This window comes from Monodelphis domestica, chromosome 3 (genome assembly GCF_027887165.1).
Source record: "Monodelphis domestica isolate mMonDom1 chromosome 3, mMonDom1.pri, whole genome shotgun sequence".
NCBI classification, from domain to species: Eukaryota; Metazoa; Chordata; class Mammalia; order Didelphimorphia; family Didelphidae; genus Monodelphis; species Monodelphis domestica.
The window spans coordinates 229,458,527-229,485,276 of NC_077229.1; the positions used below are offsets into that span (position 1 = coordinate 229,458,527).

Here is a 26,750-nt window from a genome sequence, read left to right on the forward strand (position 1 = left end):
TAGGGATTCAATGATTGGTCTTATACCCTCAATTCCTTCTTTAGTCAAGGGATATTTAGTTACACAAGGAACTGGTCCTTCCTTAGTCCTCACCCTGATTGGAGTAGCTGATTTCAATAGATGTACATTTGTGGAAGACTTTAACCAAAGATCTTTAGGGATATCCTCAGGTATTTGAATAGATTGAATCTAAGTCACCATCTGTACTGACTGAATCTAAGAACATCAATGAAAAAGCTTTCAGGGATTCTTCTGGTAGATGAAATGAGATATCACCCATATCAGTATATTGGATCCTTGCCCTTAATTTACATAATAAATCTTTACCTAAAAGATTCATTGGACAGTCTGGCATACACAGAAATGCATATTCCACAGATAAAGGACCAAAAGTAATCATTTTTGGTTGTAATTTTGCTAATCTCTGTGATTTGCCAGTAGCACCTATTACTTCCATTATACCAACAGCTCTACAATTCTTAAGGAAACTTTGCAAAACTGATTAAATGGTTCCAGTATCAACCAGAAGGACATAAATCTGTTCTCTAATAGTTACAGACCCATATGGTTCTATACTATTTGGTGGTTGAAATGTTTCCAACACTGGTCCTAGCACAGTAACTTCGGTACAAAGATCAGTCATTTCCTGTCCATTCAAATTTACATCTGTTTGAATTGCATGGCATTCCCAGGATTTCACATCTTTAACATTTTCATCAGATTTTTCACTACTCTCATTGGTCTTTATAACCTCTACCTTGGTATCATTGTTCTCAGTTAAAATCATATTATCTTTATCCAATTTACATTCTTCATTATTTTCCATTATTTCACAATTATTAGAATTTACAACTAATTTTACATTAAAATTTTCCCTTTCCTCACAATTATTAACACTGCTTATATTATCCTTTGTTTCCACCACATCATTTATAAATTCATTAACCTTATCTCCCTTATATTCAATTCCATTTAATTCCAATCAATTTTCCCTTGATTCTTCAAATACTTGAGGACTCTGGGTACACCTTCATAATGAACATGTCCCTTTGTTCTGATCACCCTTATGTCCAAAAATTACTTGGGTCTACTTGGGCCTCGCTCCTGATTTTACCCACTCTTGCATTGTGTTCAAATCAGGTGCTTGGGCTCCCTAACAGCAAGCATTTTGTTAATTATTACTATTTCTTTTCTGATAATTATGTTATTCTAATTATTGTTATTCCATTCATTACTATACTGTCTTTTATATCCATTATTCTGATAAAGTTGCCTAGAATATTGATCTCTGAATCCACATTCCCTCACAAAGTGTCCTACTCAATTACTTAAGAAACATCTTGGAGGTCCAGATCTTCTTTCTCTTGGCCTGTACTGGTTGTTTAGTTGAACAGATCTAAGTGCTGCCACTGTTTTATTTTCTTTATTTCTTTTATCCCTTTTATCCTTTATCCTTTACTTTCCTCTTCTCTTAATTTCTTTTTCAAATCCTCAATTACTATATACCCCTGTCTTCATATCTATCTATCATCATCTATACATGAATAAGTTGCTCTTCTCTTTGACTCTTCCAAGCCCATCTCTTCTCAGTCTGGGCAATTATTTTTAAAAAATAATTTTCTTGGGATAGACATTTTAAACAAATAATCTCTTGGTGTGAGCAGTTGTATCATCTGCTAACACATCAAGTCCTAATATTAATTCAGCAGCATGTTATTCTTTCTAGAAAATTGATTGCTGATTCATTCTGTTTCTGTTTTATGTTCTCAAATTTGGACCAAGCATTTGGACATTTGGAATGACTTTTAATTACATCAATGATTGACCTCCTAAGCTGTTTCATCCTTCTATAATTAGGGTATGAATTCATACCTGTTCCTTCAAAATCCTGTGGCCATGGGGTCAAAGATGGATCATTTCTGGTCTCCTCTATGAATTGGTCCTTCTCTTTCTTGGTTAGTAATTCCTTCTTCAATAAGAAAAAAAATCAGCATAGTTGAGGTCAAAGATCTCAAATGCCCTCTGAAATTCCTTTACCACTTTATTAGGTTCATCAGAAAAGCAAGGAGTTCTACGTCTGATAGTTTCTAAATCCTCAGGTGTAGATAACTTTGTGTTTTAACTTTATATATCTTATCCTGTGTAATGACTGTTATATCTCTTTGAGAGAACAACAAAACCTGATTCTCATTACATTTAGCATTCTCCCTTTCCAATCTGGAAATTTTCTTAATATTTACTTCATTAAATTCCTTATCAATAGCATTATCCTTTAAATAATTCAAAATACCATTATTTAAAATCATTCTTTTCTTCATACATAGTTCTATTGCTTCTATTTTATCTTTTATTATCATGAGCATTTGCTTCATTTCTGAATCTTTCTTTATCCATTGAACAATTGCCTTTAATTTATAGCCAACACCAAAAAACAAAAATCAGCATTTATACAACACAGTTAAATGTAAGCATATCAATGGTACATAAGCCAAAATAATTCTTACAGTAAATGGCATTACTGGTTCCATCCATTCATAACCCAACATAATATAACAGCAATGAGGGAACAAATTGAAAATCCCATAAGGGATATGCAGGAGACAATCCCAGAAAAAATATAAAATAGCATTTGCCATGTCTCCTGACATGATGCTCAAAGTATACAGGAAGTTGTTATAAAGCACAGGACATGTGTTATTAGTATCCACCTTGATTAGCAATTACAATCACCAAATAACAGAACCAGAAAAAAATGTCTACCTAACACATGTGCTTTTGGCCTTTAGTCTATTTAAAATTTAAAACTCCTTCTCTGTCAATCAAGAGTCAGAGTTCCCTGTACAAGGACCTTGGATAGCAACCAAGTGCTGGGAAGGACAATGGAATGTTGCAAGGTGCCCTAATTGTTAGTTATTATAGACTATCTCCAATCTGTTCTGGCCTAGGCCAATTCCTGTGTATTTACCCTACTGACTTGCCAACTGAAATATGTGGGTTAAAATAAGGGTCCAAAATTATAAATATATAACAAATAACCGGTTTATTAAACTAAAGGGAGAAGGGAAAGGGAATCAGCAAATAACTAACTTTTACCCCAAAACAGAGATTAAAACCCTTATAACTTCCTATAACTATTCTAAACTAAGTCCTTAAATCATTAATTAAGATTAAGGAGGGTTTTGTAGGAGCAAGAACAAGGCCAAAGTAGATCTCACACAACTGTAGTCCTTTGGGTCAAGCAGTAGTCTCAGTAGGAAGTCACCAGCAGTTCTGTTGAACATCCACTCCTCAGCAGCAACAGCAAGGATAAACAGAGTCTGCAGAAATCCCACAGGAGAGGGAATCACTGACTCTCTGGGTCCACCCCAGAATAACCAGATGGACAATCCTCATGGCTCTTCTGACTATTAGGGAAAAGCAACAGTTTCTCTTCCCCAATGTTCTGGAGTTCTCCTTGCTCTACAGGACTTCCTAGTTTTCAGGATTTCCTGTTCCTGGTAAAATCCTTTACAACACAACACAATACATTTTATAGGAAGTTTATTCTTGTTGATTTGGGAGGTGGAAAATTATCACATTAAAACGTATTAAGATCTCTTTTATTTTTAATGCATCATAATTATATTCAATTTTACATAATAAAGATCCATTGGGAACCATACAGAACAAAGTAGTACAATAATTTAGAATGACTACATGCTTCATAAGTCAACTAAATAGACTCATAATTTTAGTAGCTTTTCAAAGAATTTGTGTGCATGCCACAGTTATATCTATATAGAAAAGTTTCATTATCAGGTCTTTAGATAATGAGTGTAAATGTTATCAGGCTTAAATATAACCAGGCTCAGCAGTCATACGCTGAATATAGACTAAACCCACTTTGCAATATAAAAACACAATGATTATAATTTTTCATAATTCACACAATTTATATGTACTGGAAATATTTCTTCAGTGTAAAACATTCAGGGCAATACAAACAGTCCTTATCTCTCAGAGATAATAAAGTTGTTTCACTTCAAAGCTAAAATGTACAAGACAAAGAAAATTCAATCACAAAACACATGCATACATTCAAATTATACAGCCTTAAAAATTATATGTAACAGATTTTAAATATCTTTTCCTTAATACTTCTTTTAAGAATAGAAATAATGTGAATATACAGGCAGCTTCTTTGTTTTCTTAACCTATGAGTTAAATGTTATGTTAATAATGTGCAATGAACCATTACACCACTTTTAGAACAGAGCCAGTTTCCTAAACATATGAAAATTATTAGAGTAATAATATTGTAATACTGATTTTTGAGGGTATATGTATAATACTTAGAAAAAAAAGTTGCTCAAAAATCACTGAAAAATAAGCAAAAACTGATCTTCCCATAGTAGTTGTGGGGATTCCATGAAGAAAGGTTATACCAAGAAAAGCTTACTAAAAAGTTAAGCTAATATTTTGCTAATCTGAGAAGTGTAGACCACAAATCTAAATGACAGGCCACTTTCAAAATGCATAATTTTATATTTATATAACTTAGAGTCAAAGGGGTCCATTCAGACCAATACCTGCCTTTACAGATGAAAAACAAAAAGGTCTAGAGAAAGGAAATTATTATCCATTGGTCTCAAGCTTTATAGGAGCAAAGTCAGCACCAAAACAAGTTCAGCTGATATCCAGAGCTCTTTCCAATATATGTCTAATATATATGGTCTTTTTACCTGAACTAAGTAATTGTCACAACCTGTTACTTCACATATGCAAATGTACTCAGAGATTTGTATTCAAATGAAATGCATGTATATAGATGTATATGCATACAAATTATGTCTATATATGAGTACTTATACAAGTGTACACTATATACATGAACTCATATATAGAGAAATATTTTGCCTATATGGTACATGTACACATGCATACATTTTATGAGTGCTAGAAACTTAGTGGACCATGAATGGAATGTAGAATTTATATGTGTTTGTGTGTATTTCATGTTTCAAATATTTTGGATGGGCCAATTTTACTCTGGTATGTTTTTATTATTTAAAGCCAGACCCTCTAAATTAGGGCTAATCCTATTTTTAAAATATCTTGAAAACTTCAGTGTTCCCTTAGTTAAAAAATTGCGTAAGCATTTCATTTGAAGTTATAGAGGTAGTTATGGGGAGAATGGCACAAAATAAATAAAGGTGTTCTTAAGTCTTAATGAAAGGAATTGATTTAGGGAAAGGACTAGATGAATGATTTCATTGTTATTTAGAAATTTCAGTTTTGGAAATCCTTTTTATGAAAACAGGTAGGGACCTTCTCCTCAAGTTGTCTAGAGTACTAAGAATTTAAGTCACTTGCTCAGGGTCATACATCCAGTATGTGCTGGAAAGAGAACCTGAACTCAGCTTCATTCAAGAATAACTTTCCAGCTACCATATCAAGTTATTTCTTACCAAAATGCTATATTTCAATTAATTTTCAGACTTTGGCAATAAAATTTGCCAAGCTATAACTTTCCATAAATGAATATCATTTCATTACATGGTGGAAGAGATATGAATTCAAGAATTGCTAGTACTCCTTAAAGAAATCAAACTTAGGTTCCTATGGTTAACTATCCCAACCACAGAACAATTTTAGAATGCACCTGATCATTTGTAGTAAGGATGCAAGATTTTCTAGGTGAAAAGATTCTCTTGTGGTTAATCAACAACAAAATGCCTTGTTAACCAAGGACTCACCCTTACTTTTTATAGAAGTCTTGTTTTACTATTATTTTACATAGCAAAAAAAAATTTTTATTGAACTTGAGCTAAAATGATAGGTCAGCTAACACAGTTGATTTTGCAGGTAGAATTCTCTACCTTTCCTTGTTAGAATGTAACTCAGTCAGGAACCTAATTCTTCCATTAAATTCACTTGGTCAGGAGAAATCTTCATAGATTTGTTTTAGGAGAAGGGCTCCAACCAATAAAGGTTTTCCTATTTTTTGAGATTATGAACATAACTGGCTACAGGGGCTCAGGCCATGTTTAAATACTATGATGAAAGCCAGTCCCAATCAAGTAAACATAATTTTAATGATATCCACAAGGTAGTGCTCAAGTCTTTTCTCAATATCAGGAAGGATCTACTCTCCTTTTAGATAGGCATGGAATAATTATCACGGTATTTCTTCACATCAAGTCATGACCATTCACCTTGAAGGAGTATATACCAAAAGCAGCAGAATCATTTCTATTGTTTGAAGTCATTTCACCTCTGTTTCTTTATGGCATGAGAATATGCAATTTGCATTCATTCTAAGCTTCCATTTCCAAGAGATAAAGCTTAAGGAATGAAATAGAATAAGATATTCACCAAATAAATGGTCAATTTTTTTATTTTATAAACATATTAGTATTACCTCCATAATTTCATAGATCCAAAACAAGGAAAGATTTTACTTACTAATATAAGGATTACATGTTTCTTCAATAATGATCAAGATCTCCCTCTGACCTTTAGTAATAGTCTTTTTTTCTGTCACCTATCTCCTTATTCTTTGCCTGGAGCAATTTTTTGTTATCTTTGAAAGGGAAATCTTTTGCCAAAAAAAAACAACCTTTCTAAATTCCTTAGGAACTTCAGTTGTCCAGTTTACAAAAGTAATCCAAATGTAAAGGATTTGCCACTATGTCCAAACCCACTCCCACAATTATCATCATCATCTTCTAGGTCTGCTTCCTCAAATCTTCCTGGAATATCCAGGGGGAAAAAAGCCATGAAATATTGAGGGCAGGAAGTTGAACTGAACAGGTAATTTTGTTTCCCTGCTTCCTTAAAGAAAATCATAGAATACTTCCTATTTGAAAAAAGATAAAGTGACGAGTTCTTTAAGATAGGAAAATAAAATTTAATTATATAAGAAAAATTGTTACCAGCTACCCTACACTATAATAACACTGTGCACAAATACTTAGCAAATGCATTTTGATGATGACCATGAATTTTAACTTTAGGAACAATACTTGTTTGTCAAGCATCTTTGGAAAACTAGTATCAAAAGTTGATATCATTAGGAAGTAAATGGACTATCAGATAAAAGTGACATGATAAGCACAAAGTCCTTTGAATTCTATGTTTCCCATTATTTCTGCAAATTTGAAAAATCCAAAACAAAAGGTATTATGACCCTGTAAAATCTAGATTAAAGATAATAAATCAGAAAACAATTAAGCCTGGCAATGGGAATCAAAGTAGACCTAAACAAGTTTTTAGTAAACTATATGCCAATTTTTACAATGGTTAAAAAAGCATAATGATGAAATAGAAGACAGAGAATGAAAAGGGGGAGGGAGAGTTAGTAGAAGAGAAATAATCTGAAAATAACTATTTCTCATATTTCTCCAGTTTACTTCTCCCCACTTTTGAAAGTTTCATTTGCCAATTTTTAACCTTGGCAAAGGGCCTATCATAAGCTTGTCTATTCTAATACAGCAGAGATATAATCTGACTTAGAATCATGGTGACAAAGAAACCAACAATCCTATCAATTAACAGTTCTCTTCTGCTCCAGACTTTTAGAGTCTAGTTGACCCCAAAAGTGGTGAAAGTTGGCCAGGTCTTCTTATGGCTACTGCTCAGAAATGTTTATTATCATGTTGGAAGTCCTATGAAGCATGTCCCTATAGTTAATCATCCTTTTGTCTCCTCAATGGGGAAGAAAAATCTCTTAGTTCAAAATATTCTTCTTTCCTCTTCATCTTTTAGTATCTCATATCATCCCTTACCTTCTTACTATTATTCTCATTCTTCTTTTTCTCCTTCCCCACTCATTGATTATAAATGCTATGTATAGGTAAATTTGTTCATTAAAAGTGCACCTGAAGGATGTTATGATCAAAGGGAAAACATAAATAGGATAAATAAAAAATAAGCTGATATTTGAATTTATAAGATCATTTCAAGTAGGAATTGATCCTTTCTCTAAATGTAATTACTAGGTCTAATACAGTACAAGGCATAAAATTAGTGGTTAATAAATATGTGCTAATTAATTGGTAGGCCCAGGAACAAATCAGATTTTATAACAGTTTCAACTTTATAATTGGCTTCCCTTACAACAATCTTTGAGATAAGTAACATGCATATTTTTGTTTCCTTTTATAAATGAAGAACTTGAGGCTCAGAGAAGGGATATTACTTGTCCATGGTCTACTGGCTAGTACTTGTTCAAATTAGTATTTGATGGTTTTCTGACTCCACCTGGTCTGATATTCTTTCTGCTAGAACATGCTACCTTGAAAGTCCTTAATCAGGAATTCATGAATTTCTCCTCAAAAAAGAGTATATTGATCAATTTCAAGAGATCTGAAAAATTGAATAGAGAAAAATTATTTTAATTAGTCTCTAGATGAAATTTAGCATTCCTGTCAATTATCTAAAAATATCTTTATGAGAAGGGAAGTATAAGTTGCACCAAATTACCAAAACAAAAAAAAGGGGTGCTAAGATCTCCTTATTCAAACCATAGCCCTTTTCATTTTAAAAAGTGGGTCTTTTTAAAATACATATTCTATGCTTTTGTTTTTTATTGTTTGCTTTTATAGAATGAGAGAAGGGCTGGAAGACAGCCTACTGGAATCTATGGGAAAGGGTCAATTTCTAGTCATGTGCAAACTTCTTCAAAAATGGTAGAATAGCCCATCTCAAGTTTGATTAATCTTAAGAAAATGACATATATGAGAAAAATAATGAAAATAATAATATTAGGTGAAGTGAGATTGAATTCTATGCAATAGTAGAAAATAGTCATTATATGATATGCACTGATCTCTTGAACCACCAGGACATTAAAATTTTGAGTATCATCACAAAGATATGAGCATAGTATCCAGTGGACAATGTTCATGGACATTTTCCAGGAGATTGAGGTTCAACATTTTTTTCATTATACATCATCTAAGTCTATTTGATACATAAGAGAGGCTAGTGATGGTAAGCCATAACTACATTATGTAGTTATAGTGTATTAAATAGTATCTTTAAGAAAATGTGCTTCCAGTAGCCTTTACATTGAATTAAAAACAGCCATATATTTCAACATTATTATTGAGGAGTGTCAGCTACTTTTATAATAACTACAGTTCATCTTTCAACAATACTAGTCAAATGATGTCTAGAGACCCAAGGCTCTGAAGTATTTCTTCAGAGCATGTTTTCACATAGAAAAAGAACATTATTCGGATTCTCACAACACAACACACAAAGACACAGCACAAAATACACACAACTTATATTTAACTACAGGTTAAAGTTTACTATGATATTTGTAATAGAAGCATATAAATGATTTTAGAACTAATCAAATTCTGATCTTAGGAATGGAAAATCTGGATGTGATGTACAAAATTCTCCTGGCATGCGCTATGACTCTATGTCTGTTCAGAAAGGTGGTGGAAGAAGCCAACCATTGCTTAAGGAAATAAGAAAGGCCAGGTAAATTAGCTATAAGACTTTAGTATCTGGTATATTATTTTTAATTAAGTGATATGATATGCCAGAAGGACACTAAAAAGTCAAATGGTAGAAATCTATCACAATTTTTTAGGAAAGTATTTGTTTTCTCTTTCACTTCACAAAATGGTTTGGCCTGAGTAGGGATAAAAATATTCAACCTTTGTCAAAGTTATAGCTTGATTAAATCCCTTCACATCCTTGAGCAGTCATGAGGACTCATTTTTATTAGTCATCTTAAATTTGTTCCTTCAAAAAACAACATGACTATAAAGTGAGTAGTAGCACATAGAAAGAAGCTGAAGAAAGATAAGTGCTTACTGATATACAATAGAGTAACTTGGAAAGCAAGTAAACAAATATCTCTACCAATGTCTTGATTTTAAAGAACTATCTAGCTGGTTAGATAGACAAGTTGACATTATGAGCCCCAGGATATGAGCACAGGAGGAATCAGTGAATGATGAGTGGACCTCCTTCAGTGTAAAAAGCATATCCTCATTCAAACTTTGTTTGGTATTTTTATAATGTTAACAACTACAGTAGGACACTAAAATTAAATATTTGGCCCCCAATACATTATGCCTATGGGTACAACTTGCCTTATACAATATACAGCATTGATCAAAGTTTCAAATGACTTAAATAGTTTAATCTCTCCTTTGGATTAATATATTTCAATAATTTTATACTGAAAGAAAAATATTAAAACAATCATTGAAATTATTCACAATAACTATTTAAAATGAACTAGCAATTTATCTACTAATCCTTTAACAAACCCAAGTTTAACATTGCCTTTTAAAGTATAATAATTCATATGTAATTGCCAAATATACTCATTCATAATATTTTAAAAGGTCATGAAAGTAATCCCCTTTCATGGAAAAGGTCATAAATATAAGACATCAATATATGTACACATATATTGGTACATATGTATGTGTATGTATGGATATGTAAAATCTTATAGATTTTAGATTACAAATTCTTAGAAAGGCAAGAATCATTTGGATTTTACCAAATTCTTTCACAGTGCCTAGAAAATTCTCATATGAACTAATAAATCCTTCCTGTGACAAATAATAGTTACACATATATAGAATGTCTCTTAATGTATAATGACCCTAAATGGATGTTTAAAAGATGCATGAGCAAAAGATTATTTTATGCTACTCTAGGGAAAAGGAAATAGAAGATTACATAAATGACTATCCTTTATACAAAAAGTGATTCACCACAATTAACATTACTCCCTTCTTTTTGCTTTTGAAAGAATTCAGCAAACATGATTTTCTATAATATCACAGTACAAAGCTGCCAGAAAGTTTTTTTCAATTGAATATTCCATGACCCATTGACTCATGTAATTTGAAAAAGCATTTCCTCTTATATATAAATGTGTGTGTGTGTGAGAGAGAGAGAGAGAGCTGGATTTGCTTCTGGTTTCCAGATGAAAATTTAAAGTTCATGTGTATTTGTAATAAAGAATAATTAGCACTGCAAAGAGAGATGGATTAGAATGCTAAAAAACAAAATAGAAAAGAAGACATATGTGAGCAAGCTACAATGTCTAGAATTCAGCTAGTCCAAGGCAGGAAATGTAAATGTGTTAGCTAAATCATCTGGAAAATATCCTGAATCCTCCACTCTGTTGGTTCTAGAAACCTAGCAGAGATCAGAGGAAAAGGATAGCTCTATGAGGTCTCTTGGCTATCTGGTTGTGGGAAGTCCTCCCTACCCAACCATTATATTCAGCAGTGGACAGCTGCAAGAGTTACACACAAAATAGGATCTCAGAATGATGTCAAATGCTATAGATTCTGCATCCTTCAATGAAAGTAAAAAAAAAATTATAATAATCACTAAAGAAGAGCAGCTGCTTTAAAGCACAGAGGAGACAATGAGTTGAAGGGGAAAGCATCCATCTTTTTTTGAAGTTAGGTTATAAACAAGCTTCCAAAACAGGCAACCAAACATTAAAGCCAAATACTACATTTCTCTTTCTGACTTGCTAGAACAAAAATAATGTATTTGGCATTTGAAGATTATTTAATGGCTAAAGAGCAAGAATTTCAGTCTTTATCGGATTAATTCTAGTTTAGAAATTAATCAGAAAATTTCCATTAGGGAAAAGCTAAAGAAGCACATTTAAAATAAAAGAAGAAAGATGCTCTTTTATGGCTAAAATCCATGACCCTCCTTTTACTCTCTATTATTCTTCAGTATTTAGAAATTTTCATTTGAACTACAAATCTATGGTCTAAGTGTAAAGATTACAATTATCTTTTAAAAGAATTCATTATAGGTATGGTATACCTAAAAACGAAAAGAGAAATGCTCAAGACAAAGTAGATATTCTCTCTGGCAATACACTGAGATTATTTAAATTTGTTATTTGAACAGAAAGCACTAGACAAGCACTCAGAGCTTTATACATGTCAATTGTGACTTTTTCATATTAAAATATTACACTTGGGTTATAGCTTATCCTATAGCAAAAGCACCTAGATAGGAACATGGAAATGGAAAGGAGAGAGAGATGAAACTAAGGCTCAACATACTTCTTAACAAACATCTCTGAGAATAACAATCACCATGCTCCCTCCACTTTACAGGAGGCTAAGAGTGCTCCACAGCAACTTGACAGAATTAGAGAATGATTAAGGGTCCCACCTGACCAGGAAAGTATTTGCACCTATTTAGGTGTCATTATACATAGCTGCTTTGACATTTGGAAAGGAAATTTTTAAGGCTGAAAAAGTATTCTCAGTATGACTTTCAGGATACCATGGTTTTTATGGCACATCTACACAAAATTACACACACCCACACAAACACACATGCACATGCATACACACACTTCTATCCTGGGTCCACAAAGGTATCTAAACATATTATAATTGACCTTGCTAACAATTTCAATGTACAATACACAAAAACATAATTCATGGCATTTCACAAAGAAACACTGCTCTCAGAAGAGTTATGGAAGAAACCAGCTCAACTCATTCACTGAAAATATACCAGTGAATATAATCAATTGTCAAAAAATATAATGAGGCAAAGATGCCAGAAAGTTTAAGATTAATTCATATTTGCATGCTGCTATTTTATTGGATAGTTATGATTTTACTAAATTGGATAACACACAAAAATACTATCAAAAAAGATTAATCTGATAGTAATATCTCCTGTGCCCAGAATATACTGGAATCTCACAGTCTGGGAATTTTTTTTTTATCTTTTCATACTATTTTCCAGTGTAAATATCAATAAATATTGAAATTGTCTTGAAAAGTACATTTTAAATATTAATATGTCATGCTTTTAAGTCAAAACTGAAATTTACTAAGGGGACAACAGTTATTGGAGGGATCGTCATAATTAAATGCTAATACATTTCTGTTTGGACTTAGAGAGGATAACGCAAAGATCCATCCACTCCAAAAATTAATCTTTGTTACATAGCTTTGTTCTTTGCCACATAGCTCATGTCATCATACAAATCTTATCAGACATCAGAGGAATCATAGCACTGTCAAAAATTTACATGTATCAGCAAAGTACCTTGACAAATCCCTAAATCTCCAATCTCACTCTCTAGACACACATATTATTTCTACTAACAACAAAATAAACATGATTTATTACCTTATACTGAGTTTTGGATTATTCTGCTTCATTGACTTCATTGACCAAAATCACAAATTATGAGGCATTGATTAAAGTATCTACTGCTGGCAAGTCCTTCAGATATTTACAAGTTAAAGCTTAACATTTTACTTGACATGTGGAAATAACATTAATTTTCTGCATCACTGTCGAGTAAGGACAAGAAATCTCACACCCTGCATAATAGTGATGCTCCAATAATTATACAAAGTACAATATATTTTGTGTAAATCTGACCATTGGAGATAGTTAAAATTCCTTAGTCTTACTCAAGTGAAAGTTCTGAGTTTCCTTTTAAAAGTCAAGAAATCATCAATTCAAACCAAAACTTGATGGCAAGTTCAATATCAAGAAAGGTTCATAGCATTTAGGGCTTAAATAGTCTCTTGTCCACCACCACCTTTTTCTACATATGAAGAGATCAAGGCCCTTAAAGATGAAATGGTTTGCCCAGGATCACACTGGTGATAAATTATTATAATTCAATCTTAAGTCACCTCTCTCCAAATTCAATGTTCTTTCCACGACTACAAATATTTTGATGAATAATTTCTAATAGTGAAGTCTTGTTTTGAAGTCAAAGAAATTAGACATTATTTCTGTGACATAGTTTTGTTCTCAAATATGCATCACAAAAATCTCATGCTATGATGGTGGAATTGGTAAATTCGCTAATAGAAATTGAAACAATCTATAGGATTGCTTTCCTTGTGTAGAAATATAACAAAAACTTTCTTTTCTCATTTCCACAGGATGTCTTTTTAGAAGAAAGAAATTTCTTGCCTTGAATTGAGTCTTCCAAGAGGCTTCCTAAGTGCACTAAGACATTTAAGGTAACAGAATTTACAAATTAGTGCACATAGAATTTCAGTAATTGAGTCAATTTTTAGATCAAGATTCAATTGCAAATCTCTCAGGCAGACTATTGTGCTTTGTTTTCTAGAATTCTGGTCCACTTACATGAAACCCAACAATTCCTGATTATAACATTTGTTTAATTCACACATGAGTACAGTTGGTTGATGGTGGAGTATCTATCCGACTTTTATTTTCTTTAGCATTATTCTGAGGTGATTCACTGCCAATCTGACACTTAAAAACTTGCTTGTAAGCCTTCCTGAAATTTTCAGAGAGAAATGCATATATGATAGGATTCACAGAAGAATTGCTATAAGCCAAACAGTGTGCTGTGACTCTGAATAAGAAGGAGGCTGTAGTCAATGGAAAGACTCCAAATTCAACCCAGAGGTGAATCACATGATGTGGCAACCAGGATATGCCAAATACGACTACTACCACCAGGACCGTCTGTGCTGTCTAGGAAAAAAAGGAAAAAATATGTCAATTGCATCAATGGAAAAACAATTTGTTCATTTAAACTAATAGCTTGGAGGATTTTATACTACCAGCATTACAGAGCAGGCATGGAATACTGTGCTAATTATGATCTTTCTAGCCATTTTTATTAATTATTATCTTAAGATGTACTTGATATACTTCCCAACAATCACTTATATGGAATATAAAAAGGAGCACACCCATACTGTAACAACATAGAATGATCAAATAACAGAGCGGTGTGAAATATTAGAAGGTATATAGTCCAACCTGTTTGAAAATCAGAATCCCTACTTCAGTATTCCTAGTAAGTGGTCATCCAGCTTTACTTGATCTCTAGTAATAAGGAGGTCACAACCTCCAAAGATAGAGAGATAGAGTATTCCACTTTGGGATAACCTTTAATGCCAAGTTTCTTTCTCTTTTTACTTTTACCCTTTCTTTATATATATATATATATATATATATATATATATATATATATATATATATATATATATATATATATGTGTGTGTGTGTGTGTGTGTGTGTAAAATATATTTATTTACATATATTTTTGTTTATTTACATATATATGTAAAAACTGAATGAATGAATACAGGGTGATCTGAGAAAGTATTTTTATTTCTTGATATTGAAATGTACACTTTTCAAAGTTCTTTACCTGACTTCCTTCAAGACTCAAATCGAGTCCCTCCTTTTGAAGGAAGCCTTTCCTATTCCTCCCCTTATAGCTACTAATGTCATACCCTTTCAGAGTTCCTTCTATCTACTCTACAAATATCTTGAATGTAGCTAGTTATGAGAGTATGTGAACATAGACATATTGTTGACTACAATGAAATACATAATCCTTGAGTGTATAGATTGTTGTTACTTTCTTTGTATCTCTGGCATGCTTCTTGTCAAATAATAGTGTTAAATACATGCTTATTGACTACAATTTTACATGTTATTGAAATCAAGATGACTGGCCTATAATTTTTAGACTCTAGTCTGCCCTATGAGATAATTTCCATTCTTTTCATCTTTCTTTGATCATCAAAAGGAGTTGAACAAGAACTGCCAGTTCTTTAGATGCCCTTGGAAATAGTTCACCTAGGTCTGGTGACTTGAATTTAAAAAGGATAGCAAAATGTTTTCTTACTATATCACATTTGATCTTAGAAATCCACTATCCCTAGTATCAATTTTGTATAATATTTGCAAAACAAAGATCAGTTTCTCTGTCAGAGAAAGCAAAAAGAAAATCAAAGTTGAGTAGTCTTCATTTTTTTTTTGATCATCTGTTATTGTTATCTCATTTATCACAAGCAGGTTTTCATTGTAAAAGAACTCCAACACATAACATAAGAATATAATTAATGTTCCTCCCTCACTACTATGTCATATCAAATTGATGATTTGCTTATATAAGTATGTATTTCTTTCCTCTTCCTATGCACATGTGCTGTAGTATAATCCAATAGTCATATTGATTTTCCTTCTATTTCTTCCTCTTTATCCAAATATTCTCTACCATGATTCATACATCTGGTTCCTAAATTTTGTTACATACATATATTTTTCCAATATCCTCTCCCCTCTTATTTATTTGGTTCTTTTAGAATCAGCTATATCTATCCAGAATCATATTCTGGTAAACAGTTCAATCCCACCAAGTTTCAGTCATGCTTTTGGTGTTAAACTTTACCTAACTGCATAAAAACATTTACACTTTGCTTTTTGCTCATATTTTATTCATTTTTCATTTAGATAACTGATGACATTAGTCTGCTTGCTCACCCTTTTCTTGGATTTTGTCTCCTATGAATTGAATTGAATGTCTCTGCTGCTCAGTTTCTTAGACTGTGCCTTTAAATATTTGACATTTTCCAAACATCCTGCGTATTGCCACCTCAATTAATAAATACTAAGTATCTACAATCTGAAAGATACTGAGGATACTAAGATGTTTTAAATGACTGAGTTCTTTTCCTCCAAGCTCTTACATTCTCCTGGAACTGGATAGATCCCACTCCCTGAGGACCTCCTTTTCACTTTGACTTCTCTTCTTGGCCCCTCATTTAGTCCATCCCTCGCAGAGCTTATGGGGACTGTTTGCCTGCTCACATAGCTTGAATGATAGGGAAATCGTCAACCATTTTCCTATCCATGACACCAAGGAAAACTAGGTCTCACCATATAATAATGATTATGATGATCATGGCAGCTACTGCTTTATGTAATGCTTTAAGGTTTGAAATGTGTTTAACAAAGATCTCATTTTACTCTCATAATCACCTGGGAGGTAAATGTTATTATTATCAACATTTGATAAATGGAAAAACTCAATCCGAGATTAAATGATTAAATGATAAAGTGTTACATAGTAAGTACCTGAGTCAGGATTTAAACTTGGCTCTTCTGACTTCAGGTCCTGTGCTCTCTCCACTCTACCACCTCACTGCTTACCATGTGTCATTTTCACCTAAAGTCCTTCATACCTTCTCTGTGCTGTTTCTGTGCCCATAAGTATAGACCCCTCACATTGTCTTACTGATCTGCTGATGTAATCTAAGGATCCATAGTGCCAGTCATCAGCCCCTGCTACTATTCCTTTAGATCTTCCAAAACTTTCTATCTTCTCTGCAGTTAAATGTTGTTTTATTTATTATCATCATCAACTAGACAGTGAGTTCCTTGAGAACAGGGACTATCTCATGATTTTATATTTGTATCCCCACTGATTATTATATTAGTTGGCTAATGGTAAGCCATTAAATATAGGTAGCTATAAGTATAGAAGATAAAGTACTAGACGTAAGGGTCAGGAAGACCTGAGTGCAAAACATAACTCATGAGGCAGTGAGGTGGTTCAATGTATTGAGCTGCAAGCCTAGAGACTAGAGGTCCTGGGTTCAAATTTGACCTGAGACTCTTGATAGCTGTGTGACCCTTAGCAAGTCATTTAATCCCTATTGCCTAGGCCTTACCACTCTTTGGCCTTGCAACCAATAAACAATATTGATTCCAAGGCAGAAGGTAAGAGATTTTTTTAAAAATCTTGACAGACATTAGCTATATAACGGGAACAAATTATTCATCACTCTGCCTCAGTTTCTTAATATATAAAATGGGAATAATAATAGCACCTACTTCAAAGAGTTGTCATGAGGATTAAGTGACACACATATGTGAAGTTCTTTGAAAATTTTAAACCATTTTATAAAAGCTAGCTCTTATTATTGATATGGCTTCATTCATACATGAGTATAGAAAGTCAAGTTGTGATAGGGACAAAGGAGGGAACCAGGAAAAATGCTCCCCTCTATCTCCTTCCATGACTCTGATGGAATTTCAATTTTACCTGCTTTTGGGCACATTTCTCTTTCAAAAGTTCAAGTGATTAATATATATGTTTTATTTCTGTTATTAAATGATGAGTTCCTTTTTAGATACTATATCTTATTTCTGTTTTCTCAGTAGCACCTGCCACAGTGCCTTGCACAGAATAGTGCAATAAGTCGTTGACTACTTGAACTGAGCCAAAATGAGAGGCTACCTTGAAAACTAATGAGCTTTGTTACTACCCCAGTACACACTGAAATTTCATCATGAAAACTTATGTTATCAATGATGACAATTTCAAGAGAATGTAAAGAAAATCTCTAGACCATTGGGCATCCCCTCTTGTTATTTCTTAGATGGATATGACTAAGTTTAACATATACTGGAAAGACACAAATTACTTGCAATATCAATTACTGGAAAATATATCCACATTGAGATCATAAATGCAGTGGAATAGTGGACTGTCATAAAAGATCCAATTCTGTTAAATATGTTTCTGACACCTTAATAAGACAAAGAACAAAACCACTGATACAAGTTTTCCTATTTTTGTAGTTATTATCAGAGTGATTTTCCAAATTTAGTACTTGTATAGTATTTAAGGAAGTGGGACTAGAAACCAGTATAAAAAGACCTAAGATGGGGATAAAAATGAAATATAAATTAATATTTGGAGTCAAGGATTTTATCTTTGGCCAAAGTTCAGAACAGAAAGTCAGATATACATAGAGTGAAAAAAGCAAAAGCAAATGTAACCCACTTCGGCTAAAAAAGACCTTAAAACTGATAATAATTCTAGTCTCATACTCCATTTACTTTAGAAACAAATAACTTGTGTCACCTTGCTCATGTCATGCTGAGTATCACTACTGTATATGATACAAGGATCTATACCAAATATGGTTTATGGCTATTATCCCAAATCCTATTTTCTTATAAAAGTTGATTAAGATTGTAAGACATCTTAATTTATTCATTTACAAAACTAAAATACTACAATGCATAATTACTACTGTGCCTCTCTGCCTTCCATATGGATGATGGTTTTGGAGACAGCAGGATTGGTGCTAGATTGAGATAAGGCTCAGCATGAAATGGAGACAAGGCACCATAGAACATTTATGTTCTATGCAATAGCTAATATTTATATATTTATATAATACCTAACATTTAAGTGTGTGCCAAATTCCATGCTAAGCACTTTACAATTATTATCACTTTTGATCTTAACAACAACTGTACCCATGGTCACAGAACTACTTAATGACCTAAGGGAGGATTTGAACTCCCTGACTTCAGGCCTAATGTGCTATCCGCTGTAGCACACCTACCTGCCACAATAGTCAGTACTTGACATTCCTAACTTTAGATTTACTTGTAACTAACAGGAAAAAATCTAAAATTATTAAAATTGTTAATATATAGCTGGTTATTACAGCTGCCACACTTTGATCACCTGACATCTAAGACACAGATTGAATTCTGTGAAGTTTCTGGAATGTGATCACTTGGGATAGCTAGCAATGTAGGCAGTAGTTTTATAGGACTATTGATTTAGAAATTGCAGGCTAGAAATGTTTTCTTATTCTTTCATTTATTTATTAAAAGGAATATCTTAAAATTTTAATCCCTTTTAACTTCACAACTTTCACTAGGGAACTCAGAACCATGGACATGATCTGTGACAGCTCACCAAAATAATTAAGGACTTGAACACTCTCTTAAATACTCATAACTAGAGATATCCTGGGGTTTCAAAAATTATTCATTTATTTGTTGCCTATTCTACTCATCTGAAGCTTTTAGATACAACTTTTTTTTACTAGAATGTGTCAGATGTACTCAGGCCCTTGGGCCTCTCAGTATTATTCATTTCTTTTGTTTTCTTTAAAAAAGAACAACCTTACCTCTGACTTAATATCAATATTTTATTGGTTCTAAAGCCAAAGAGATTTAAAGTCTAGGAAATATGGGCTAAGGGACTTGCCCAGGACACAGAGTTAAAAAGTGTCCGAGGTCATATTTGAACCCAGGACCTCCTAGCTCTAGGCCTTTCTCTCAATACACTTAGGCACCTAGCTGCCCCAGACTTAGTATTTTCAAATTTCTTATGGACTATGTGAAATGGGCTCTGGGATTAACTTGAGCTATCTCAAACTCAGCATAAATAAAATTACTATAGTGACATATGTCACTAGAAAACTTGAAACAGTAACATTTTCTGTTATTCCTTGCCAAACTTTGCTTCCAGGGAGCAATAATCTGATGATATAAAGGAGAAATGATAGGAAAATGGGAACTATTGGGAGATCAACAGGCCAAGGCAATTGGCTGCTCATAGCTGAGAGTCAGAAAAAAAAATCAGTAGCTAGATCACCTGATACAATTGAAAACTTGTGAATAACACATAAATGCATCTTGCCTACAAAGATATGGATAAAAGCATGATATTTTTAATCAATAAAGAATAGGAACAGAAATGATTATTTTCTACCAAGGTTTAGTTAATAGAAACCTATATACAGATTTCTTTTAGTTTATCAATGCTACCTAGCTTTCAGATTCAGAACAGAAAAAGACATTTACAGTTAAACTAAGATTCATCACACACTAAGTAAATGACCTGATCATCCTCATCCAGGGACAGCTGAGGTTCAGAGGTTAAAAACACTGAGCATAGAGTCAGGAAGCCCTAAATTCAAATCCAACCTCACACATTTCCAACTGTGTGACCTTGAGCAATCCACTCAATCTCTGATTGTCTGACAAAAGAATCCATTAGAAAAAGAAATGGCAAAGCATTACATGATTCTTGCCAAGAAAACCCCATGGATAGCTATGGTTTGGGGCTAGAGGAAGATGGTCATGACTGAATGCCAAAAAGCTAGATATTGCATTTTTCACACTTCAACAAACAGGTGCCCACATATTGCAACAATTATTAAACATCTATTCCATTTCACTCCTAGAAAAGATTAATTATCATCTCAAACCTAAGAAATAAGTAGAGGGTCACACAAAGCTACAACACATAAGCTATTCAAAAGATACTTTATTCAGTCCTAATGGTAATCTCTAATTCTGAATTGTTTTCATAGAAATTGATGGGAAAAGCTATCTTCTGTCTCCCTGTTCTTTTTTGTCCTTTGAAATATCAGAATGTGACTTAGAAAGCTCACCTCTGGTAGAGAAGGAGCTTCTTTTCTTTGAAGATTTTTTTCTCCTTCTTGCAGTTTTTTGGCTGTATTAGAGCCATAGTTATACCTGTTATGTTTGCTTCTCACTTACATCATCTTTTTTTTCCATTCAGGGTATTAGAGAAAATCATTTGATGGAGGAAAATGCTGATATGGAAACTGCATTCAATCTCTACATGGATTCTTATTAAACTTGGTAGTGGGTTCTTTCTAAACTTGTCATCCCCCCCTTTTTTTCTGTGCTGTAAATGTCTGATACATTAAATTCTATTACTTTTCTTCTTTGGAGAAGAGCTTTTTTCAAGGCATCTAAAGAATATAATTCTCCTTCAAAGAATGCTGCTGTCAAAATGTCTGTTGGAACTTGGCTCAAAAGAAAAACAAATCTTGACAAATCTGATATATGGAAATAATGAAATTTTTCTGAAATCTTGTAAATTATAGTACAAAATGATTTACCATATAACTTGGACCCAAAGACCCAATGACTGCTTTAGTATTTGAAACCTTAAAAGGCCACCTTGCCTATCCCTAGCTTAATTGTCTTGCTTAAACTAAAGTTCTTTTCCTTTAATTTGGTCCTGTAGCAAGTTATAAAAATATCAATCATCTTTTTCCACAGGATAATCCAAATTTTCCATCTTCTGGAGGACATAGCAATATATTAGAAAGAGAAATTGATGTATTTTTCATATATGCATACATCTTGGGAAGGGGGGGGGCAGAAGAAAGAGCAAGTATATTATGTTTACATGAAACCCACAAGGCAATTTCAAAGTATTGCAATGAGAAAAAAATGTTAGAAATAAGGTCAGCTCATGAATGAATCAGTTTCAACTGTGCTCTTTCATAAAAGATGGGAGAGAAAGGGGTTCAGAAGGAAAGATAAAGTTAGAAATAGCTGGACTGACACGTTCATATCTGAAGCCCCTAAGACCAAAGATAAAGACTATTTCCTTATTTATATTCATGAATTTGCCAAAGGATTAAGCTCTCTTTTTCTACTTCCACATAAAAACCACACAAACTCCAATACTTTTTGTACCTGTTCATGTACAGTCCATGATCACAATATCATAGATGTCAGAAACTCAAATTAACCCCTCACTCATTTTCGTGAGTTGCCATGTTCCCCAGACTCAGATCTAACAGCTCCAGGCCCAATAGCTACTGAGCATACTTTACCCAATAAAGATGTGCTGAGAGCTTGACATGACAAGTCCTTTGAGAATGTACACTTAGGGTGAACTCTGCTGCTGTCAATCTGTTACTGTCAAAACCATGAACCAGAACCATGGTTCAACTCAAACCAACTATGCCAGCTCTGAGTAATGGAAAACACCTGCAGGAAAGCATCCCAGTCAACACAGCCCTGTCATGAATGGATTTTCAATCACTAAAGAAAACTTATTGTTCTAGACAATACATAAGAATAGAATCTTTGATGCCAGTCAGACTCTGTCTTGTCATAAGTAAACTTTGCCATTGTTACAGTTATACCTTCTTTGTCTTGTTATAATTATATGCATCAGGACCCTACCTTGACATTTTGAGTTAACCTTGGGTAAGGGTCTTTCCCCATCATCTTTCCCCATCAATAGAATAAAACTTTGAAGCATCTGATGAGTATTTTGGGTTATTCTCATCTCCCATTTGAGTGGGTTGTCAACATAGATATACCAATCCAGGTACATTTCCAGATTACAATATCAAAGAGCTAGAGCTGGAAGAGAGCTCAGAGCCCACCCATCCTAACTTCATTTTAAAGCAAGGAAACTTGGAGCCACAGAGACTAGGATTTATTCAAGGTTACATAGATAGTAATCACTAGAGTTGGATTTGGACTCATGTTCTTTGACCCCAACCAGAGTTGGTGCAGCCTCATTTCCCCCAGAGACAGACCTAAAAAAGGGTTTTCCCATATGTTTTTTTTTTTTATGAATGAGTGTATTCTACTAATGTTTTATGTGTTGGTAATAAACTCCATACTTGCTTATGATGCAAGTCGCTATCTCTAATTCTTAAAATCCTGAGCTGACTGCTAGAAGAGTTAAATATGAGAGCAGTCAATCAGTCAATAAGCATTTTGAGTGCCTAATATGTCCAGATACACATATTATTCAAGCACATTATAACATCAGGTGTCACACAAACTCATATTTCAAAGCTTCTTGCTAGGAGAAACAGAAATATGATTTTAGGTAAAAGATCAGGTATATAACTAAGAGCAATTTTTTTCAATTTATTGATGAGTTTAAATACTTTCAGTGAGTTTATGGGGAAGCAAATGAGACAGCTGTGGGTTATAGAATGAGTAGCTGGTGAGAAAGAGGAGACAAGAATAATAGACTAATCTTTCTAGGAAGTTAGCAATAATTACAGCTAGCATTTATATAGCACCTTAAGATTTGCAAAGAACTTTTCAAATATAGTCTCATTTGATCTTCACAACAACCCTTGGAAGAAAGGTTCTATAATTATCTCCATTTGACAAATAAGGACAGAGAGAATGACTTGCCCAGTGAAAAATATGTAGTAAGAGTACAAGTCTAGATTTGAATGTAGGTGTTCTCTACTTCAAGTCCAGCACTCTATTCATTGGGCCACCTAGCTGACATCAAAAAGATGTTAGGTAGGTACCTAACAGAACACCTAGATTTCTTCAAAGTAAAGATAAATTGCTACTTTCTGCTTTAGACTTTTCCCAATCTTCCCAGGTACTAAAATTGTCTCCCTTGAAATTGATTTGTATATGTTTTTACTTACTTTATGCATATGTTGTATCCCCAAAATATTATTAATTCCTTGAGATAGGTACTGTTTTCTTGTTCTTTATTTTGTTTCCTTTTTCTTCTTTAAATTTCTTGTGCCTAGCAAAGTGCCTTACATATAGTAAATATTTAATAGGTCTGTATTTAATTTAATTGGATTATAGAAAATATGAATATGCAAAATTTCTTTCTCTGTCTATTTGCCACCAGGATTATTATTACATTTCTCCCATCTTGTCCTCCACAATGTCTTATCTGTAGATCTTGCTAATCCCAAGGGTTTTCTATCTCCTTAGCTCCATTGTATTTCTTATGACATTCAAAAACTAGCCTAGGGACAGGGTCTTGAAGGTATGATCACTGGTGGTAGCCAAAAAGAGGAAAGGAAACATAAGTATTTATATAGCATCTAATACAATTTAGGCATTATGCTAATAACTTTTAATATCATCCTCACAACAAGCTTGTGAAGTGCTGCTTTTACCACCCCCATCCAGTTTTTTTACAATTAAATAACCAGAACACCATCTATGTTGAAGGTTTCTTTAAAATGCAATCTGGTCATACAAAGGTAATTTTTTGTTACCAAAGACTCAACATTTTGATCAATTTTAAAATTGGGTTAAATATACATATCATCCAATGACTTGGCCCTCACCATTGAAAAATTATAATTATTTCAATAAATATGTTCAAAGTCTCTGAATCCTTCATTTATATCAGTTTTTATGATACAATAGTAATCCATTTTATTCATACAGCACAATTTGACCTAGCATTCTTTATTGCATAAGCACCAACATCCCCCCCCCCATTTTTGCTAACACAAAAAAAGTTCTACTCTAAATATTAGTGGGCATATGATTTCTTTCCATCTATTTTTGCTCTCTTTGGAATATTACATCTATTTGAGGTATTGGTGAATCAAATACCACATAGTTTAGTGACATTTGGGGGTAATATTTTAAATTGTCTTCCAAACTGGTGGGAGTGATTTAAAGTTCCTCTAGAAGACTTGCCTAAAAGCATGCCCATCTTTCTCCAAATCTCAAAAACTTCCCCCAATATCCCTTAACTTCCATAGCCCCCCAAAATGGGTCATTTTCACAATCACCTTATTTATTTGTGATCATTTCTAACACATTTTAGTTAATAATTATTCATTTAGCCATGGCTATCAAAGGAACTTTTTAATTATTCATTACACATACACATGCATGTAAACAAGCATATGCAATAAATGTGTGAACCTGTGTATTTATGTACAATATAATATGTTCATTTATCAGTCTTCTAGAGTCATGAATGGTCATTGTGTTGATCATAGTTCTTAGAGCTCTCACAATTGTTCGGCTTTACTATGTTGTTAACACTCTCCATTCCAGACCATCACTTACTCAACTGTCAAAAAGGGTAGGTCTGATCATACTATTCCTCTTCCTATTAAATAAACTCAAGTGGCTCTCTATCATCTCCAGGATGAAATATAAAATCCTTTGGTGTTTAAAATCCTTCATAACTTGACTCCCTCCTATGTTTCCAATATTCTTGTGTTGAATATCTCCTTTATCTTGTATTAAGTTTATTTGCATGTAATTGTTTGAATGCTTTCTAACCCATTAAACTGTGAGCTTCTTGAAATTAGGAGCTGCATTTTTTTATTCCCATCATTTATCATAGTGTCTGGCACATAGGTGATACGTATATGCTCATTAAATTTTTTTAATTTCAAATACAATTAACTATTTTAATATATATTTTCACCTCAAAAATGCTTCTTTACAGTTAAAACAGGAATCATATCAGAGTTGAATAGTTCTACCCTCTTTTAAGTATGTTATCAGTTATCATTCTCCTATTCTCCCAAAGCATCAATTCTATCCTTTCCTTAAGATTTCTCCTGCTTCCAACATAGCTTAAAAAGTTATTTCTCAGGGACAACTAAGTGACTTGGTAGACTGAGACCCAGGCCTCGATATAGGAGGTCCTGGGTTCAAATTTGACCTCGGACACTTCACAGCTGTGTGACCCTAGACAAGTTATTTAATCACCAAAGCCTAACCCTTCTATCTCTTCTGCCTTGGAACCAACACATAGTATTTATTCTAAGACAGAAGGTAATGGGGTGGGGGCATATAAGTTGTTTCTCTAGTTCTTTATACTTATCACTAATTTCAACTTCTTAACTTAATTTTTCATTATTTTTATAGGACCATGCCATTCATTTTTTATTTTTCCTCAGATCCTTGTCCTTGTTTCTATCTTTGATGCCAGATGTTCTACCACCTGGAAGTATATGTACCCCCCCCAGAGGGTACAAAATTTTTGCTATGAAATAGAAGGAATATTTACAAATCAACATTATATTCTATTGAAACATTCCAATGTAGAAATTAGTAAAAAATTATGGTTACATAATGAATAAATTTATGAAAATTATAAAAATTATTAATCTCATTAACTTGTATGTGGGTATACATATAGTAAAGCTAGACTTATTTTTAATAAATGTTTCATAAAAAGTTTAAAGAAGCCAAAAATGTTGAGAATTTGGTTTTTTTTTTAACCCTTACCTTCCAACTTATAATTAAAGATGTGTATTGGTTCCAAGGAAGAAGAGCAGTATGGTATAGGCAATGGTGGTTAAGTGACTTGCTTAGGGTCATGTGGTAAGGAAAACCAGATTTGAACCATGTGCCTTCCCCTTCTAGGTCTGGTTCTTAATCCATTATCAACCTATATGACCCTCAAAAATTCATTTTCTAAGAAGTCTTTCTAACATTTGATGGATAAATTTCTTCTATATTCACATTAATTCCTTCAGACAGCAAGTTCCATTTCTCCCCATTAGAATAATTTGGTTTTATATTATTTGCATTTCATTCTTGCATACTCCCCTTCTCTCATGACAACCACAGAATTTTAGATCTGCTGAATACTCCT

At 33.2% G+C, this 26,750-nt stretch overlaps 1 protein-coding gene across 1 annotated transcript in view; it reads right to left on the reverse strand.

Annotated features, from left to right (window-relative positions):
• Positions 1-3,582: 3,582 nt before the first annotated feature.
• Positions 3,583-26,750, reverse strand: part of GALR1 (galanin receptor 1) — a 43,562-nt gene continuing 20,394 nt past the window's right edge. The window contains exon 3 of the mRNA XM_001374302.4: positions 3,583-14,484. Coding sequence (XP_001374339.2) covers positions 14,167-14,484 — 318 coding nt within the window. The 3' untranslated portion in view covers positions 3,583-14,166. The remainder of the gene's footprint in view (positions 14,485-26,750) is intronic.